Genomic DNA, 20,981 nt, shown 5'->3' with positions numbered 1-20,981 from the left:
TGCTGCGAAGTGCTTTGATAGGTATATTTTGTGGCATAGAATGATCCTTAAAGAATCCCGCAAATGCTTGCAGAACACGAATTGTTCTCTCCAGAAATTTGTACGAAAGTTTTTCACAAGATTTTCTAGCTGTTCGCTATAGTTCATAGATCTAATAAGTTAAAGTGAAGAATGTTTACCGGAACTTTGTGCAAAACCGCATATGGGCATCCGAAATAGCTTTGTTCAATGTAAACCGAGACACGCAATTTAAAAGGATAACCAATCGCATCTGGAAAGCCCTGGTCAGTCTCTTTTACTGGGACGAGTTCATTGTACCACTGTCTTTTTATACAAATATGTATTTTTTGCTTTTCGTCAGTGCAGAATCACAGTGTACACGTGCTATACAGTTTTTGTAATGAATAACTTTAACAGCAGTATATATATATATAGTTCTTTAACAGGACAGATGTTTTTTTTGAAGATTTCTAGGGCACTAACTGATCGCCTAAACATTAACACAACTTTAGTCGGAAGATTTTTACGAATCGGTGACATCGTTTTGGAGTAGAATAAAGTACTCGTTAAATGATTGATCGATATGATCCCATATTTTGATGTTTCGTAAATTCTTTATATCCGCTTGTTGGGGGAGGACGGAGAACTGAAATAAGTGACCTTGCATTTTCATGACGGCTTTGCTGAATCGGTTTCCGCGTCTTGTAGTTTTCTGCTCATTACAGCGAAGTGTACATTACTCATTTGAAGAGACAAATTTGTTAAGGTAGAAATTTATGATGGTAATTGTGCTTTCATAATTTAGTAATCAGACCTTTGCGAATTTACTCTTCAATATTTAGAACTGAAGCCAGAAACCACTTATTTACGCATAAAAGTTTTGGGAATCCGGAACAAACTACCGAGCCATGTAGTTGAAGGAGAAACCTTTACAACCTTTAAGAAGTATCCGGGTGAGGTAGCGGGGCAGCTTCGCTATTTGGTGAACAAACGAGCTTGATGGACTGAATCGAGTCTTCTCGTTTGTCACAGTTCTTCTGTACATGCTCGATCAGCATCTTTTATCTTATTTTAATTATCGCTTCCATTTATCAACATGAACAGGTACTGACAGACGTCCCTTTTTATAACAAAGTGAAATCTTCCGTATTTCTTAGTATTCCTTCATCTTTAAAATTAGTATACTGTATTGTAGCATTTGAAAATATTACCTTGCAAAGTAAGTGACAATTCCAAGGTCATTTGCAATAAAATGTTAGTTACAATAATACAAAAAGATTAATTGATTGGATTAAAATAGTGGTTACAGACAGTTGGTCCAGGAAGCCAAACAGGGTTTAAATTTCTAACCAATGCAGCTTTTCCTCGTAGTGATTATAGTACTTTACTCGTAGATGGGCATCTTTCCATGGGAATGTAGAAAGTTAATACTCTTTATGGCCTCCAACTGACATTACTTTTTTGTTATAAAGGCATTGATATTCAAATATGGTTGTTTTCAAATAAGTGTTTTATTTAAACTTGTAAGAACATGAAAAACATTTAGATTTGTTAGCTGTGTTATGTTTTTTTAAATAAAATAAGAGTGTAACTCATCGTTATATTACACTATCAGTCACACCGTGCTGAACTGGGAATATATACTATGTAAGAATTTATTTCTTTTTGGAACGCCAAAGTTGTCTTTTTCTTCTGTGATATTTTTTGGAATGCTAGACTTTGAAAACATTCATAATATATGTTTAGGAAAACTTTTTTTTATAATGGAAAAGTGTTACTGGTAGATGACTTTATTGCTTTCATTATTTATGGTTTTGTTTGGTGAAATCAGTGTCCAGTTTAAATATTTTGTTGTTAGACTTTGCTTTTTCCGGGTTTAAAATGATGACCAAGAATAGTTTATATAATATTGAGAAAATATGTATGTAGTAATTTTATTACTGCCTTCATTGGCAGTCGCTCTGTTAAAACATAAATGTTTTCAAATGGTCCTTATGCTTTTTATTTTTATTAACTGTATTGTCATCATAAAATTACTGTATATTACTTATCATATGATATTACTTATTTTTTGTCTATGTGGAATTTCCTCCCATATTCCCAAAGATATGCATGTTAGATTAAATAGCAATTCCAAACTGGCTGTGTGTGAATGTTGGTGTACATATGTGGCAGTTGGTTCCGAGATGTATGGGGTCTTATTCAGGGCTGTTTTCTGCCTTGCTACCAGTGATGATTGGATGGCCACTGGCTTCCTGAGACCTTGAGTTGGCCTGTGAATGTTCTGTTACTCTAACTGTGATCATTCAGCCCATGCAGTCTAGCATCTAATATGCTTATCTTCCTGCAGGGTGCCGTGTGCTGTGCAAATCCACCTTGAATCACCTACAGTATTTGTGTCGACAAGAACGGGTTGAGTGTCCACAACTGGGTGTTACCAGAAAGAACCTTAATGATTTTGAGGTGGAGTATCTCTGCGACTATAAAAAGAAGGGGGTAAGTTGCATTTTACAAGCATGTCACTTTTGATTTTTATTGTTACAATTTTTTTATGTACTTGTTTTTTTCTTTATTACATCCAAACTAGCAACACAACTGAATTTTATCCTGATTTTCTAGTAAAAATGCAATTGAAATTTTAGCTTAGGATTTGAAGTTTTTCATTCTGTGATTCTTTCTCTGTAAATGTAGCTTTTTTTTTCTTAATCAGAATTATGTTTAAAATAGTAAAAATCTTAAGTATTTACATTTTCATATGCATACAATAAAGCAATTAATGTTTTCTTATCAAAGCACCTGTGTAAAAAGGCAAGTAAAATTTTTAATTAATATTCAAGAGTTCTTACGGTTTACCCTAAGGATGTTATGCTTAAAGTATATAATGCAATAGTGAGACTGCATATGGAGTATTGTTTGCAGTTCTGGTCATCTTGCTTCGATAAGGACATTGTAGCACTTGAAGCTGTGTAAGGACAAGGCTTAAGGACATACTGTATCATACTCTGACAGTTTTGGAGAATTAAACCTGTTTAGTCTTAAGGAGAGGAGACTGTATGGAGACCTAATCAAGGTTTTCAAAATCCTCAAATTCTTTCAACTTAACAGTGAGTCACGTACCTGAGGACACCAATGAAAGTTAAGTGGAGGAGCATTTAGGAGTGAAACCAAGATGAACTTCAAGTATAGAGTTGTGGCAATCTGGAACAAAGTAACAAATCATATAGTTGAAGCGGAAACTTTGATAATTTTTAAGAAGTACTTAGATGAGCTATTGGGACAGCTTAGTTATTAGCTAAACAAACAAGTTTGATGGACTGAATGGTGTTCCTCTCTTGTGTCACAGTTCATATGTGCACAATATGTCAGGCCAGCATGTTGAAGGTAATAGATTTGGCTGCTATCATTTTTATGCCTTTTTTTAATTGACAAATTTTTCACCAAGGCTTTCTGGTCACCATGACCTAATGTAGTCTTGTTATCTCATCTTTTTATTGGAAGTGTATTGCTGTGTGGCCCCTAGTAACTCTTTTAAACATTTGATTCATTATCAGCATATCTGACTGAGTTGATATCTTGTATTGATTTTCATGCAAATTGTGCCACTGCTCCTAGTTGCAACTGCTTTTAAAAGCATATGTTTAGGTGTCTCTATGGCCAAAGTGCTGTCACTCTTTTGGTTCTGTAGTGGTTTTAGGATCTGCCACTTTTTTTCTCCTTCTAATTTCTCGCTTGTTTTCTTTTAGATACTTTTAGATACAATAAGTAATTCATGTACTTCCAAAAGCACAAAAATTATTCTACTGTGGTTTTTATGTGGTTTGTATAACTGTCATGTTAGGCCAGCATTTCTTTAACAACACATTGAAAAACTACCTGTAGGTAAATTTCAAGGACATGATTGATTTAGGTTTTTAAAGACCAGATAACCTTCATAATGACACAATATTGCTAATCTTATTGAAACTACTACAATAACTACAAATGTCACTGTGTAAAATGTTTTTGTTTGTGGGGTACCTATCTTATTAACACATTTCCTTGTCAAGTTTAAAGTTTGTAATCCACAGTTGAAATAAATATTTAAATGAAAATTAAGTAACGCTCAAGTCCAGATTGAGATGTATTTACAGTAGGTACTAGTTATGAATTACTCAGTATAAATACTGTATTTGTATATTCTTTCAGAATGAAATATTGAAATAATATTTTGTCTGAATTGTCAAACATAGTTCTATTCTTTAATTGGATAAAAATGTTAATTGCAAAGTTTTGTTCTTTAATTTTTTCCCCTTTTGGCTAATGTATTGGTGAAAGTTTAAAAGGCAAAATTAGGCATTTGTCTTATTAAAATATACAAATACCAGAACATTTTCAATATGACATTTTCATGCATCGAATTAATTTTATGTCTGTTATTGATTTTTGGTTGCTTTTAGCTGCACAGTCATTATTCAAAATTTCTTGAATTTTTTCTACTTTAATAATAACAGTCATCATTCAAAGTAAAATAACATTACTACTTCTGACTTGATTGATCTTGACAAATGCTCAGTTTTGTGTTTTTTGAATTTTTTTTGTAAACATTTCCAGCATTGGAAAGTCATATTCACCATATAAGAGGCATAATTACAATAGTACCAGTACAGGTTTATATAACATGATACTGATTATTGTTTGATTTTGTTTTCGATAATTGCCTTTTTATAAATTCCATTTATCTAAATGCTTCAGATTCTTACCTTAACAAAGACAATTTACTGTACTTTTTATTAAATATGAGAGGACAGTTTCAAACTGGATGTTTAAGTATCTCAGTTGTGTCTTAAACTAAATTCAAACAGTTTAAATTCAAGTGTATGGAAGTATTTCTTTGCATTGATGGGAGATTCATGTTAACAAATAAATTCTTCAAATAGTACCAGCCTTGTCACTATATTGCAGTGAGTACAGAGTGATTTGCATTATGTATATTTAGATTGTTGGTTGTATGGGTCCATTTAAGAACCCATTTAAGTTTCTGCATCATGTATTGCTTATATTGATCTCATTTTAGGGTATTCACCTGTAGTCTTGACTGTGAGTATGTAGTTTGTAAATGAGAGTATGCAGCATAGAGAAGAGCACAGTATCATAATGTGTGTAAAAAAAGCAAATGTGATACATCAGAGTAAGCTGTTCTGTGGATTGGTTCACTACAGAAGTTTTCTCTCTAGAATTTTTTTTTTGTCGGGTGGGATGGAGGTTTAGATGAGTTGTCAAAAAACAAAGGTATGATAATTATACAGTACTGTAAAATCATAATGTAATGAAAACCTTGTATTACTCTGTGGTTACAAAGCTTACAAAGATAAATATTTCATATGTGTATTTTTTTTATAATCCCAGGTGTCTGCAGCTTTTTCATAATCAAACTCACATGGACCTGATTCCTTCCAGGGAGGTAGGCCTATCATTGCCTACATCATTTCAGAGAAGTCGGCATCAGATTATTTAGAATACTCTGATTCATGTGCTTCCTCATTGAGGCTTTTATTCTTTCCAGTATAGAAAATCCCCTTTCACATTCAACTGCTAATAGTTATGAATAGTCCAACAGCAGCTAGTTTCACAAAATGTGGAAAAAGCTTCGAAGAAAATGAACATAAAGGACACAGTTGCATGTGGTGCATGAACTGTTTGTGATGGACACTAAGTATGTAAAACCCTATGACGTTCTATTGAAAATTAACGGTGTAAATATCAAAATGCAAATTAATATTGGTGATGCCAGGATAATTTCAGAGAAATTGTGCTATTCTCAGTCTAGTAGTTTTCCATTGTGTCCAACAGATGTTGTGTTAAAAGAATATATATTAAAAAATCTAATAGTTTTGGGTAAGTTACTTGTAAATGTAGAAAATAAGGGCCAACTGGTTCATTTGCTCCTACTTGCTCTAAAAGGGGCTGGGGTGCTACAATAAGGTGAAACTGGCTTCCTCATTTTAAAGCTAAAACGTTTTAGTATATTTCAGGTAACTAATCAAAACGAGGTGTTGCAACAAAAATATGGTTGTGTGTTTTGGAAGTTTTCTTTGGACAAATGCAGTTAACATCAGTATTTACCAGAATGATGGACAGCAAAGAATATAGAAAACAGGAGGAACGGCTCATGATCTGTGGCATACTACATTATCTATGAAACCTGGTGGAGGCAGCGTTATGCCAATGGAAGTGCGTCGCTGGTGTTTATTGATGGTATGACTACTGACAAAAGTTACAGGGTGATTTCTGAAATGTACAGGTCTGTATTGTCTGCTTAAATTTTGCCAAATGCTACAAAATGAATAGGATGACGCTTTATAGTACAGGTGGACATTGAGCCAAAACATACTATGACAGCAAACCAAATGCTTTTCAAGGCAAAGATGTGGAATATTTCCAATGACCAAATTAGTCAACTGACCTCAACCCAACTGGACATGCATTTCATTTGTTGAAGACAAAACTGAAGGAAGAAAGTCCAACAAACAAGCAGCAACTGAAGACTGCAGCAGTAAAGATCTAGCAAAGCATCAGTAGGGTCAAATCCCAGCATGAGTTTCATGACTTCAGGTAGTCATTGACTGCAAGAGATTTTTACCCAAGTATTAAAAATGATCATTTATATTTTTTAAATTTCAATCACATCTTGATTGCTTCATTTCAAATCTATAGTGGTGGTGCACAGAGACAAAATTATGAAAATTGTATCAGTTTTCAAATACTTACAGAAGTAAATGTAAATTACCCTATGGAGTAGCCAGTGCACCTGTCATTTTCCAGCACATAATAGACAACTTTATAAGGTTTGAATGGCACTATCTGCTGTTCGGATGACATTTTGGTTACTGGCTGTGACGAGAAGGAGCACTTGAAGAATCTGGAAGCTGTCTGAATAGGCTAAAGCAATTTGGCTTTAAGGCTAATTCAGAAAAGTTGTCATTCTTTCAAAGTTAAGTGTTTAGGGCACGTAATTGATAGTGAAGGAATGAGGCCTATAAAAGAAGAAAACTGAGGCACTTGAAAGGGCCCCCTCAATGTATCCGAGCCTGTGGGTCATGCCTAGCTCTAGTGAGTTATTGAAAATATATTCCCAACCTATGTTGGAGTTACTGCAGAAGGGACAAAAATGGGTGTGGTCAGACCAGATGCATTTAGCTTTTGAGAAAACCAAGCGGCAACTTTGTTAGGTAGCATTACTAGTTCGTTTTGATTGGAACTTGCCCGTGTCCTTAGCCTGTGATGGTTCACCCTATGGTGTGGCAGCTGTGGTTGCTCACAAGTACAGAAGTGGTACAAAGAGGCCCATTGTATATGTTTCTTGGACACTCAGTAAGTAAAACTATCTGCAGATTGAAAAGGAGGCACTTGGCAGAATATTTGAGTTGGTCATTGATCACAAACACCTAGTCAAAATATTAGGTCCTAAAACAGCAACTCCCACTTTAACTGAAGAGAAACTACAAAGATGGGCATTAATCATGACATCTTAACAATATGTAATTCAATGTAAAAAATCTGCTGAGCATGGAAATGGTGATGCATTATCAAGATTGCCGTTAAAAGGAACAGGTCCAAATGCAAGCCTAGAATACAAAATATCTTTCTTAGGTGTTATAATCCCATTTCAGCAGCAGATGTTGCTCAAGCAACAGCTAGAGAGTCAGAGTTGAAGAAGGTGATATTTTATACGCTGAGTTTGTGGCCAGAGTATTCAAATGATAATGAATTGAAGCCTTACTTTCAGAGAAGTCACTTAGTACCTTACTCAACATATTACATGAGGAATAGTAAAAATTAAAACAATCGCCTGGAGTCATTTTTGGTGGCCAGGATTAGATAGGCAGAAAGAGGAGAGGGTGACTATGTGCAGATCCTGCCAAGAGAACAAGAACCTGCCAGAAAAAGCACCTATACATTCATGGAGTTGGGCTGAAAAATCCTGGCAGAGGCTTTGCTTGGATTTTTGTGGGGGAAAAAAGACAGTTGTTCTTGGTATTAATGGATTCTATTACCACTAGGTTGGTTGAGGTTTTGAAAAAACTATTTGCTGCCTATGGTCAACCTGAAGAGATAGTATCAGATAATGGTGCACAAATCACATCTGCTGAATCCCTTAGACTAAATGCAGTAAGATACAAAACTTTAGCACCATATTGTCTACAAAGCAATGGAGTTGCAGAACATATGGTGCAAACATTCAAATTAGAATTTGAATAATAAACATGGTACCATAGATACTTGGAGCAAAATATAGATAATTTCATGTTTGATTATTGTACAACACCTTATTCTACAGCAAATAAGGCACCTGTTGAGCTGTTTTTGTATAGATGGGTATGGACCCCATGGTCAGTAATGAAGCAACCATTTTGCAAAATTATGAGGGAGAAATGAGGATACTGAAAAACAAGGGGTAACTAGAGATTCATGTCCCAACAGAGTGTGTGTGTTAGAATATACCGAGGTGGAGAAGGCTCAAGTTGGGTGCCATTTAAAATTGGTGGTCTACAGTAGGGTAGGACTTTGTTGTTTCGCCTGTATGTAAAATGGACTTTTATTTTGGCAATTAAGGGATTGTTCATTTCAGTTGTTTACCACGCCTTGGTATAGAGTATATCCTTATAAGGTAATACATATATCCAATGTTGATTAGATTGCACCAGAGTGGTGTTCTTAGATTGAAACAGTGTGTTCTTTTATATTGTGGTTTATGTCCGAAATAAAGCAGTTTTTCTTCTGGGCTTTTCTCATGACAGTCGTTAATGTGTTTTTTTGTTTTTTTTGGTTGAGTACTGCCCTGCATCAAATTTGCTTATCTTAGACACAACAGTTTAACATTTTTGTTTTGTGCTGTAATTTTCTTAAACCACAGGACTTCCATTTGTAATAATAATTCATTTTGGCCGTAGCAATTCCATTATTAAATTCTGATAGTCTAGTCTAATATTTTACCTCAGTTATGTTCAATTGTCCTTAATTTTGTTTATTTGAAATGTTCACATATATAACACCACAATTAGTCTGAACTTGACACATATATATGCCTTTATAATATGTTGTAATAATCCTAGTCCCTAAATAGGAGACCTTTAATAACATTTATCCTTTTCATTTGTGATTACTGAGTCATCGATGTCTAAATAAATACTGCAACTAATTGTGTCTGTTAAAATGTCTTGTGATACTGTTCCCCTTAAATCTTTTAAGTACTCACACCTTGGCATTTTGAACTAGCTCACTGTCCACCTTGTTTTTCACCTATAAACTAACTGCCTGACCTATTGTGTAGCCTAATTAAAAAATGCTAGGAAAGTTTGTGATGTTAAGAGCAAAAAAGAAACTTTTCAGAAGCCCTACATGCTGCATTAAAAAAAAATAAAAATCATCCATTTTTCAACCCTCTTATTCATTCCTTGTTACAAGGGAGCTGAGTTAAGAAATCTTAAATTACCTTCAGCCAGCATGTATTTTTGGAGGTCACCTGCCTGCAGTTCTAAATTAATTTTTGCATTGGATGCAGGCAGTTCATCTTTTCTGTACATGTACGCGTCTATGTATATATGTGTGTGACCTATCTCCTTTTTGCATGGATCTTGGGTACAGTAATTTCTAATATTTGAAGCTTACAACACAAATCACATTAACAAAAGCAACAATACACTTGTAGTAATTGTCTTGCATTTTCTTAGGCCCTACCTACATTTTTAAAATGTAGGACTGAATACACAAAAACAAAACTCCTACAATCACCCATTACCCACTTTGTTTGTTTATCTACACTGTAAAAAAAATGTTAAATTTACGGTAAAAAACTGGCAGCTGGGGTCGCCAGAGTTTTACCGTAAAAAAAGAAGGTAACAATATTTTTTGGTCTGTGGTACACGTTAAAAAAAAAAAAAAAAGTTTCATTTACAAAAAAATACTGGCAGCTGGGTTGCTAAAATTTTACTGTAATAAATAAGGTGACAATATTTTTAAGTCTACAGTATAATTTTGTAGTAAAAACTATTTGTTCCTTGCAACAAATTCCAACAGAAGGGAATGTTTAACCATAACCAGAAATTCATGTTGTGTAATAAATATGACAATCAATAAACAATATGTATTGTCAGGATCAAACCCCCAGTACACAGTTTGCATCAGTAAAGTAACAACAACCAATAGCAAGCATGTACAATTTAATTATACACATTGAAAACAATTCAATATTTAAGGAAGTTATGGCACGTTGTCTGGTGGAGAAGTAAAATTTTATTTTGTGGTGTATGGTGTCCTACTTATCGAATACAACCCACCATAAATCAGCTTCCATAACCTCAAAAAACCTTCAGCACGCAGGGAAAAATACATCTGCTAACTTAGGTTAAGTTTTTTTCCCTACTATACAAAGGTATGCGGTTCACCAGGAAAGATATTGTAAAAAGGGGTGTGTCCTTATGCAAATATCGTAACTGGTTTTACTGAAACAGTGATTTACCATTTTACGATTGTTTACCTTTGCTATTTAACAGTTTTACACTGTAAAATTAACAGATTTTTTCAGTGTAACTGTAATACATCAATAAACGGTATTTAGCATATTTTGAAGGTAGAAAAATATAAATTTTACAGAACTTGGCTGTAAAAAATAATGAAATGTATTGTTTAAGATATACAGGTAATTTTAATTAGAACATAAGGTCTTTTACTTTCACCATTTACAGTAATTTTACTGTTAAATTTACTGACATTTTTTGCAGTGTATATACTAGCAGGAGTACCTGGTGTTGCTCGGGAATCTACAGTTGTGCTTGAAAGTTTGTGAACCCTTTAGAATTTTCTATATTTCTGCATAAATATGACCTAAAACATCATCAGATTTTCACTCAAGTCCTAAAAGTAAAGAGAAACCAGTTAAACAAATGAGACAAAAATATTATACTTGGTCATTTATTTATTAGAAAAATGATCGAATATTACATACTGTATTTGTGAGTGGCAAAAGTACAAACCGGATTCCAAAAACGTTGGGACACTATACAAATCGTGAATAAAAACTAAATGCAATGATGTGGAGGTGCCAACTTCTAATATTTTATTCAGAATAGAACATAAATCACGGAACAAAAGTTTAAACTGAGAAAATGTATCATTTTAAGGGAAAAATATGTTGATTCAGAATTTCATGGTGTCAACAAATCCCAAAAAATTTGGGACAAGGCCATTTTCACCACTGTGTAGCATCTCCCCTTCTTCTTACAACACTCAACAGACATCTGGGGACCGAGGAGACCAGTTTCTCAAGTTTAGAAATTGGAATGCTCTCCCATTCTTGTCTAATACAGGCCTCTAACTGTTCAATCGTCTTGGGCCTTCTTTGTCGCACCTTCCTCTTTATGATGCGCCAAAGGTTCTCTATAGGTGAAAGATCTGGACTGCAGACTGGCCATTTCAGTACCCGGATCCTTCTCCTATACAGCCATGATGTTGTGATTGATGCAGAATGTGGTCTTGTTGAAAAATGCAGGGTCTTCCCTGAAAGAGATGAAATTTTGAATCAATATATTTTTCCTGTAAAATGATACATTTACTCGGATTAAACGTTTGATCTGTCATCTACGTTCTATTACAAATAAAATATTGACAATGGCCATCTCCACATCATTGCATTCAGTTTTTATTCACAATTTATTTAGTGTCCCAACTTTTTTGGAATCCGGTTAGGAATTATGTGAACCTTTGCTTTTATTATCTGGTGTGACCACCATTTGCAGCAATAACTGCAACTAAATGTTTCTGGTAACTTTTGACCATTCCTCCACACCAGCTTGGAGGAATTTTAGCCCATTTCTCTGTACAGAACAGCTTCAACTCTGGGATGTTGGTGGGTTTCCTAACTTTAATTGCTCGGTTCAGGTCCTTCCACAACATTTTGATTGGATTAAGGTCAGGACTTTGACTTGGCCATTCCAAAACATTAACTTTATTCTTCTTTAACCATTCTTTGGTAGAACGACTTGTGTGCTTAGTGGCGTTGTCTTGCTGCATGACCCACCTTCTCTTGAGATTCAGTTCATGGACAGATGTCCTGACATTTTCCTTTAGAATTCTCTGATATAATTCAGAATTCATTGTTCCATCAATGAAGGCAAGCCGTCCTGGCCCAGATGCAGCAAAACAGGCCCAAACCATGATATTACCACCACCATGTTTCACAGATGGGATAAGGTTCTTATGCTGGAATGCAGTGTTTTTCTTTCTCCAAACATGACGCTTTTCATTTAAACCAAAAAGTTCTATTTTGGTTTCATCTGTAGCTTTCTGGTTTGTCCATGTGATCTTTAGCAAACTGCAGACGAGCAACAATGTTTGTTTTTCTCCTTTCTCCTTGCAACCCTGCCATGCACACCATTGTTCAGTGTTCTCCTGATGGTGGACTCATGAACATGAACATGAATATTAGCCAATGTGAGAGAGGCCTTCAGTTACTAGAGGTTCACATACTTTTGCCACTCACAAATATGTAATATTCAATAATTTTCCTCAATAAATAAATGACCAAGTATAATATTTTTGTCTCATTTGTTTTACTGGTTTCTCTTTATCTACTTTTAGGACTTGAGTGAAAATCTGATGTTTTAGGTCATATTTATGCAGAAATATAGAAAATTCTAAAGGGTTTACAAACTTTCAAGCACAACTGTATAACTGGTGAATTTCCCAAATGAAAGAAACAGAACATAGAAACAGAACAAACAGTTTTGTGATTCACATTTTATTGTAAGTTCATCCACTCTGAATTCTGTCTGCTTTGGCGTTTAAGACGTCCTTGAAATAGACTTTTTTTCTGGCATCTGAAGTGGACCTTCCAATTCTACGTGTTTTTATCAGTGGCATGGGTATATTAGTGAAAAGAAGGACAATTATAATGTGTTACATGGTATTACATACGGAATAACCACCACAGTGAGATGAATTTAACTTATTTACAATACATCGGAAGCGAACAAATGGCACCAGTCAGAAAGAGTAACACTGAAATTGTACTGTGAGTGGGAAAGCTAGTAAATAGCACCACAGATATGGAAAGCCAGTAAGAGAGAGTAGCACTGAAACTGTACTGGAAAAAATGACGGGGAGGGTACTCTGTTTCTAAGGAGTGTCTGTGTTGAACTGTGCTGCTAACTAACGGACGTTGGCGTTGGTAACTACAGAGAGAAGTGACATACAACCGCAGCTGCGTGTGAGGAAAATGGTGGGGGAAGGATGCTGTTGTTTTAATGTGAGTCTCTGTTCAAACGTGGTGCCATATAGCGGACTTTGGTGAATGAAATACAGCACTATCCGTGTGGGGGTGTGACCTGCGGAAACGCATGTGTGTCAGCCGGTCACGTGCACTGGGTCGTTCACGTTTTTCATCCATATGGCAGTTCCCCTTCACCTGATCAAAGCAGTCGGCCTTGTCTTACTTGAACACTTCCGCCATCTCTTGGCAATTTAAGGAAACATGGGTAAAGAGCGATGCACAGGGATGAAAGGAGCCACTAGATGGCACCGCCGTGAATGTCTGCTGCAAAGTGCGGCCATCTTGTCGATGATAAGTATGGGGACGTGTGCTGAACGTTGTCGGTGAAAAGGTGCCCTGCCCTTCACCATGAACATTTTCCCCAACCAAACATACCCCATGACCTCCTCCTGGTCACAAAGGAGCCCCATCCCCAGTTTGGTGGCGATTGGAAGCCTAGTGCAGATTTGTATGGCGGACAAACATGCATGCACACATACATCAACTCTGCTTTATATATTAGATTTATATAATAATAAAAAAAATTATTAATCTGTTTTTAAATTTGCAGCCCTCATACCCCTTCCCAATAGCTTCCACTCGATATTCCCAACTCCTACAAGCAGATTTGCTTGGCTGCCTATTATGAACAAATAAAAGAAAAATAATTAGGTATGCAAATTCCTTATTGTGTATACCATTGAACAATATAATTTCAGTATGACAGACGACACACTTTCTCATTGGGTGTTGAAGAAAGAGGAAAAAAATATGCCAGAATGCCCAGCAAAACTAAAATGCAGCGTTGTTCCCTGGTGGCTTATGGAAAAAAGCCCTAATGAGAACTCGGCTGTGTTAACAGGAGTAGCTTAGCTTTACCTGTCCCTACTGCATCTTTTTAATTCATTCAGTTACACTGTTTCCATTGGGGAGACCGTCATTTGTCAGACAAGGTGTCTGATCTGTATTTGAATGTTATTCTCTTTGCTTAGACTTGCTAAAGTCAATTTTGAGATACAGTACATTTGGTTACTTTGAGGATGGGAGGGTGTTTTATTTATTTATTTTTTTTAAACAAAATATATTGTCTTAAACACAATACTGATTTTATTTAGTGACATTTTCCTCAAAAAGGTGATTTTTCTTATGTGCATAATACTATCATCTTGTGGTATGAGCTGCCACATAGTGAACTGCTTGTTAGCTTTATAACTGGTGCTTTGCTTTGTGTTTAACATGTGACCACTTAGGTTTGTGTGGTGATTGGCTTACTTGACAAGTATAGTGCATTACTGTCCAATATCAGCTTTATCATATTTCTTGCACTGTACTTTTTGCATAGTGGTTCTTTACATGTACAGTATATTGCACATTTGTGGAGTGAACGTAAATTGACATAACACTTGTAAAATATTGCTTTTCTGCATGAAATTTAATGAAAATACAACATTCAGTGGAACTAAGATGCTCTGTTCTAGTAAATATTTGTATTTGCTGAATTAAACGCACACACTCCCCCATGTGGCCAGTTGTGCAACATTCTGAGAGAAATGTCTTGTGTTTTGAAGTAGGGAATCATCTAATTTTGTTTAAACATGTACCCATTTTACTTAATGTTTCAATTTTAAAATTGTGTTTGTTGATATAATTTTCACTCTTTAATTACTTGTCAATGTAATTGTTTTCTTTCCCCATATAACATTTTATTCCTGTGCAAATAATTAAAGCTGAGTTTATTCACTTGAACAGGTCATGTAAGAAACAAGAAAAAACTGTAAATTTCATAGATCTTACATAGTAGATCTGGCTTGGAGTCTTGCACAGCTTTAAATACAGTAAGTGTGTGACCATACCTTTATTTGTTAACAGATTGAAACAAAAATCCTGAAGCAAGAAAAAACACATCTCTACATAATATTATTCGCTCCTTTTGTTTTTATATTGTGAAATAACATTAAATTTGTAAATGTGGATTAAATGTGATACGTTTGTTTTCTGACTGCTAAATGACAGCCTTTTACTGTATATAACAGTAATGTTTTATATCCCTGTTTTATTAATGATTCCCCATAATTATCTTAATTTTATATATTTGATACAGGAACAGGAATATTATCTTGTGAAGTGGAAACAGTTTCCTGATTCTGAGAACACATGGGAACCTCGCAAAAACCTTCGATGTTTGAAGATCTTGAAGCAGTTCCACAAAGACTTGGATCAGGAACTGAAGAGGCTTAAACTTAGACGCAACGTGAAGAAACTGGACCACGGCTTGTCTCATTTCTTAGTACAGAAGGCCAAGCAGAGAAAACTGCTGCAGCAGTGGGAAGCTCATTTGAATGCCACACGAGAGCATAAGGGCAGAATCTTGGTTAGTAATGAAGTGGATCTTGATGGTCCACCTAAAGACTTTACCTACATTAACAATTACAAAGTGGGTGATGGCATTATTCTGACTGAGGTGGCCATTGGATGTGAGTGCAAAGATTGTCTTCATGACCCTTTAAGTGGTTGTTGCCCTGGAGCATCCCTCAATAAGTTTGCCTACAATGATAAAGGCCAGGTTAAGATTAAAGCTGGCTTGCCCATCTATGAATGCAATTCTCGTTGCAACTGCGGACCTGAATGCCCTAACAGAGTTGTGCAGAAAGGCATACAGTATGACATGTGCATTTTCAAGACGGAGAATGGCCGTGGCTGGGGAGTACGCACCATGGAAAAGATTAAAAAAAACAGCTTTGTTATGGAGTATGTTGGAGAGGTAAGGAGTGTCTATTGTCTATATGTAGTAGAGGGGTGATTTCTGATTAATTTTAATAACAAGAGTATCTGTATGGTTTAGACTTTGGCAGATATTGGAGAGAACCGCCACATTGTTCTCCTTTCAAAATAATGTCATAGGGAAAGTGTTTTTTTTTTCTCTCTGTCTCTCCTGCCTATCATGTATAGATACTAGAATACTAAGTTAATCAAAATATGTATTCCTTATATTCACATTTACCACTGCGGTGGTATAACTTGCTTGTCCTATTATAAAATTATTAGGCTTTTATTTCAATTTTTATCTTTAAACAGAGTGGCGGTATTTTACCAATTTGTAATGAATTTCATTTTTAGGCTGGGAATGAATGAAGTTACCCTAATTTCTCATGACTACACAAAAAGTTGTTTCAGTATTCAAATACTGGAACCCCAAACAGTTACTTGTGTATTTGACTCCCCACATACACCATGTAGTGTTGAGAGGCAGATTTCCAGGAACAATTTGGCTAGCTGTTCATTTTTTTTCTTCTTGTCTTAAACCATAGAATTATTGTGAAGCAAAGATCAAATAATCTGTACTAATAAAAGGCAAAGCCCTCACTGACTCACTCACTCACTCATCACTAATTCCCCAACTTCCCGTGTAGGTGGAAAGCTGAAATTTGGCAGGCTCATTCCTTACAGCTTACTTACAAATGTTGGGCAGGTTTCATTTCGAAATTCTACGCGTAATGGTCATAACTGGAAGCTATTTTTCTCCATATACTGTAATGAAGTTGAGCTCGATGGCCATGGGGGGGGGCAGGGTTTTGTGTGACATCATCACGCCTCCCACGTAATCACGTGAACTGACTGTCAACGCAGTACATAGAAAACAAGGAAGAGTTCCAAAAAGCGCTGAAGAAAACATGCATTATACAGAAGACAGCGAAACAATAAGAAGCGAGCGAGTGACGCATACAACCATATTCATGAGTGCAGCTACTTCGGAAACAAAGCACGGTGTAAACCTAAACTTTAAATTAAGTTCATAGACAGGCTGCCGCTGGCATTTGTCATGCCCACGGCTAATGTGGGATACAAGTTTAATGAGAGGACGCAGGATATAAACGAGAGTTTTGATCACTTTGTAACTAAGTTAAAATTGCTGGTGAAGGGCTGTGCTTATGCAAATTCCGAGAGACTGTGTTTGTGGGGGGATTGACAGTTAAGGCGGTTGGGGGAGTCACGTCATCATCTCCCCTCCCATTCACCTCATTTCGCTCTGAGCTGAGCACCGCAGCTAACGCAGTCTTGCGGAACCAAGTTTGTGACGCTTCCACTAAATACAGAAAAATCCACAAGTTAATACACACGCTGTCTCTAGAGTTTCTCCACACTCTGAATCCTCCAGGCACTACTTACAAAAGGTTACATTGACAATTGTGTTACGTTATTTTTAAAATGTTTCCTTTTCTTAGCACAAGCACAGCTGAGAAGCTTTGCATGTGCTCCATAACGCGTTAAAAAATAACACATTTAATCACACTTTGCATTCCAAGCAAAGGGAAACTTCTGTCAATGCATAATTTCCTGGTACACCGATTACATTGATGCACACATCAGAGCTACAAAAATGTTAGTCGGAAGAAAGCGCGTTGCTAGGACTGATTTAAGGAAAATTTCGTTTCAAAAGACTACCCGACGGAAGCCTTGATAAAAGCGTGGTTTTGTGCACATATATATGTATATATACGTCGTATGTGGATGTATATGTATATATACTGTATATATGTGTGTATATATATATATATATATGTTTGTGTGTGTGTGTGTATATATATATATATATATATATATACAGTATATGTGTATGTATGTATGTATGTGTGTATATATATATATATACACACACACACACACGTGTATATATATGTGTGTATATATGACAGCAACACTCATGACAATGTCAATCATGTTACATTATTATTAAAATGTTTCCTTTTCTTTTTCATTACTTTTTAACACACTACTTCTCCACTGCGAAGTGCGGGTATTTTGCTAGTAATCAATAAGTTACAGTGGCATGTGCAAATAATGTGTAGAGATATTCTTGTTGGAAAAAGTAGTTTGTTTGTGAAAATAAGTAGGGTTTTGAAAAGGTTTGAGTTGCATGTCTGCAGTTCTTTACCAGTTTGACAAAGCATACTGTTGAGGACTGTCATCTTCCTGTTACTTTTTATAACTTGTTCATTTATTTTTATTTTTCTTCAACTACTCTTCTACTAACAGTGTGGTAGAACTGCTGTCTTACAGATTTTGCTTTCTGGATTCAAATTGCCTGTGTATAGTTTGCGCATCCTTGCCATCTTAGCATGGTGTTACTCCAACATTTCAATCTAGGTCTGCGCATGTGAGGGTGTCCTGTCCCTCACGTGGGCAAGCAGGCAGGTTGCACAGCTCATGTCCTATGTTATTTAATGTGAGTATTGTGGGGTAGGGTTGTGTGATGTCTTAAAAGTTCACATTATTTCAAAACATCACCATTGGAGAGATGCTTGTGGTTTACAAATAATAACTGCTCTATCCATGTACCGCGGAAAGTATCCACACCGGTTAGTGGGGTGGCGTTGGAGGATTATGGTACACAGGTATTTTATTCCAGGACAAAGCAATTGTGTTGCCTGACAGATTATTGTAACTTTAAGACATGTAGAAGTATTCAGTAATGTTGTTATGATAATTCAAAGGTGATTTTGTTCCAGGTTCATTTAAAATTGCTACAAATCACAATGCCAACAGGAATCTAGTTTAGAGGCTGCTTTTATTCACTCAAACATAGCATCCTCAGTGACTTGGCATGCGTTTTTATAGGAAAAAAAAATTGCTTTGCTGCATTTTATAATGCCTTGGCTGTATCATGTTTTCCTTTTTTTATGTGTGCAAACAATGTGCACCAAAAAGTGCATAACACTGAATGTTGATTGGTGTTGTGAGCTTGCAATGTACGATATGCATGCAGGAAGACAATGGCATTGGCTTTTTAAAAAAATGTAAGGCACTGCTTTGATATATAATGTAAATAGTTTATTTCAGATTTCTTATCTTGTGTTCACAGTACAATTACATTTCTATTTGCAGTGTTTTTTAGAAATGAAACCAAATTACTGGCAGTGCTCTCTTTAGTCGGCGTCTTGTTCTATCACTTAATTCGTTATTATTTTTATACATTTGGGCAGGGGGGCCCCCCTTGGAGGTCGGAATGTGCGTATATTAATATAAGATATCGATGGGAAGAAGGGGTCCCTTGAAACTTCAAGCACCACAGGTACTGGCCCACTTCAAGCACTGTTCACAAGACCAAATGAGCACCACGACACAGCCTTTTTCCTTGTCCTCTGCCACAGTCTCCAGCTGCCCTGAGACCCTGCAGATTTTGAATGAACAATATTGTAACATTGCTGATAAGCTGCATCAGCTTGAGGATGAGTCACCTACAGTATAAGCTGACATTCCATCAGGCATATGAGCTGCTTTAGTCAGGGGACCTTTTAAAAGAGGCGAACCTGCCATATTCAGAAGAAAAAATTCCAACATGTGCAGCCACAGTGAGCGATTTTTAAGTATAGTGAGCTACTTAAGAATGGTGTAAAAGAGTGAGAAATCATGGGCACGCAGTGGTAAGATGTTGCAAATATGCCTTTGCTCTTCTATAAAAATAAGTGACAGCTGCAGTTTGGTGCTTTGAGGAAATTTTTACAGTGATGTTTATTGACATCGATATACCCAGCTAATCAGTGAAGGAAAATTTAATTTGACTGTTTGCCTAGCCCTGTTGTGGGGCTCTGGGGCACTAGAGGCACCCCTTTGTTTTTCTTTTTACTTTATTTTTCATGGATTTGTTTTAAAATGTTTTAATTTTTTTCTCTCTTTAGTAACACAGCAAAAAGCTGCCATTTGTTTTACCAGGGGTGGGGGGCTTTGAGAGACTTCTGACTTATTAGGTCTCAAAATCATTAGCCATGTCTAGAAATAAAAATGGAGGTTACTCTTGGGTAAAGCTGACAGAATAAAGCTTTTTTTTTCTCCTCCTCCAATCTCTACCTTTTGAGATTTTGAAAATGTGTTAGAACAAAGGTATTCAAACATTTGCGGTGGTGGATTGAATTGTCAATAATAACTCATACAATAGTCCATATTAAATCTAGGTGTGATGATGAACCCATTCTATAACATGGAGATATTTTTTATTATCAGGAGGTAGAGGGGCATAGTGCTAGTGCTGCACTGTGACGCACAGTGAAAGGGAATGGGGTCTGTGTCCTGGGTGTTCCCTGCATTGAGTTTGCATGTTCTCCCTGGGTACTCCGGTTTTCTCCTACAGTCCAAATGTACACAGGTTAGGTGAACTGGAATTGCTAAAGTGGCCCATGTGTATTCAGCCTGCAATGAACTGGCTCTCTGTCTAGGGCAGGCATGTCAAACACACGGCCCTCAACAGAAATCTGTGCGGCCCGCATGACAGATCCTAGTTAGCACTAAACTTGTACAAAATGATTTCTATCGTTTGTGATTGAATCATTCTGCATCTTCGGCGTTACTTATTGACGTTTCTTTCTTCCGCCTTCTGACAAAAGCGCATTTTCCCATGGCATTACGGTAACGGAAACGTCCTCTGCTAGTATAGTTGCAGCTGTGGCATCAGCTCCTCAATATCCTAGGCATGACATTGGCCCCCAAACCCTGACCAAAGTTAATTTAGCCGCGATGTCACAACTGAAGTGCTAGGCTGCAGCAGCCTGACGGGCTACACTACTGGCTTGGCTGCTGAGATTGGCCACTGGGCAGAACTGACCATCATGAGTAGTAATAGCTTGCATATTTTCATGTAATGGAGCGGGAGATCGTCAGACGGATCGGTGCGACGTACACGGTGATGCAGGCTCTGCATCAG

The 20,981-nt window shown here is 36.4% G+C and overlaps 1 protein-coding gene across 1 annotated transcript in view; it reads left to right on the top strand.

The window, feature by feature from the left end:
* LOC120542706 (histone-lysine N-methyltransferase SUV39H1-like) overlaps positions 1 to 20,981 on the top strand; it is a 46,888-nt gene that overhangs the window by 210 nt on the left and 25,697 nt on the right. The window contains exons 2-3 of the mRNA XM_039775331.1: positions 2,351 to 2,496; positions 15,387 to 16,046. Of these exons, the coding sequence (XP_039631265.1) occupies positions 2,351 to 2,496; positions 15,387 to 16,046 (806 nt within the window). The remainder of the gene's footprint in view (positions 1 to 2,350; positions 2,497 to 15,386; positions 16,047 to 20,981) is intronic.

This window comes from Polypterus senegalus, chromosome 13 (genome assembly GCF_016835505.1).
Source record: "Polypterus senegalus isolate Bchr_013 chromosome 13, ASM1683550v1, whole genome shotgun sequence".
Lineage (NCBI taxonomy): Eukaryota > Metazoa > Chordata > Cladistia > Polypteriformes > Polypteridae > Polypterus > Polypterus senegalus.
This window is presented reverse-complemented; position numbering and strand designations above follow the sequence as displayed.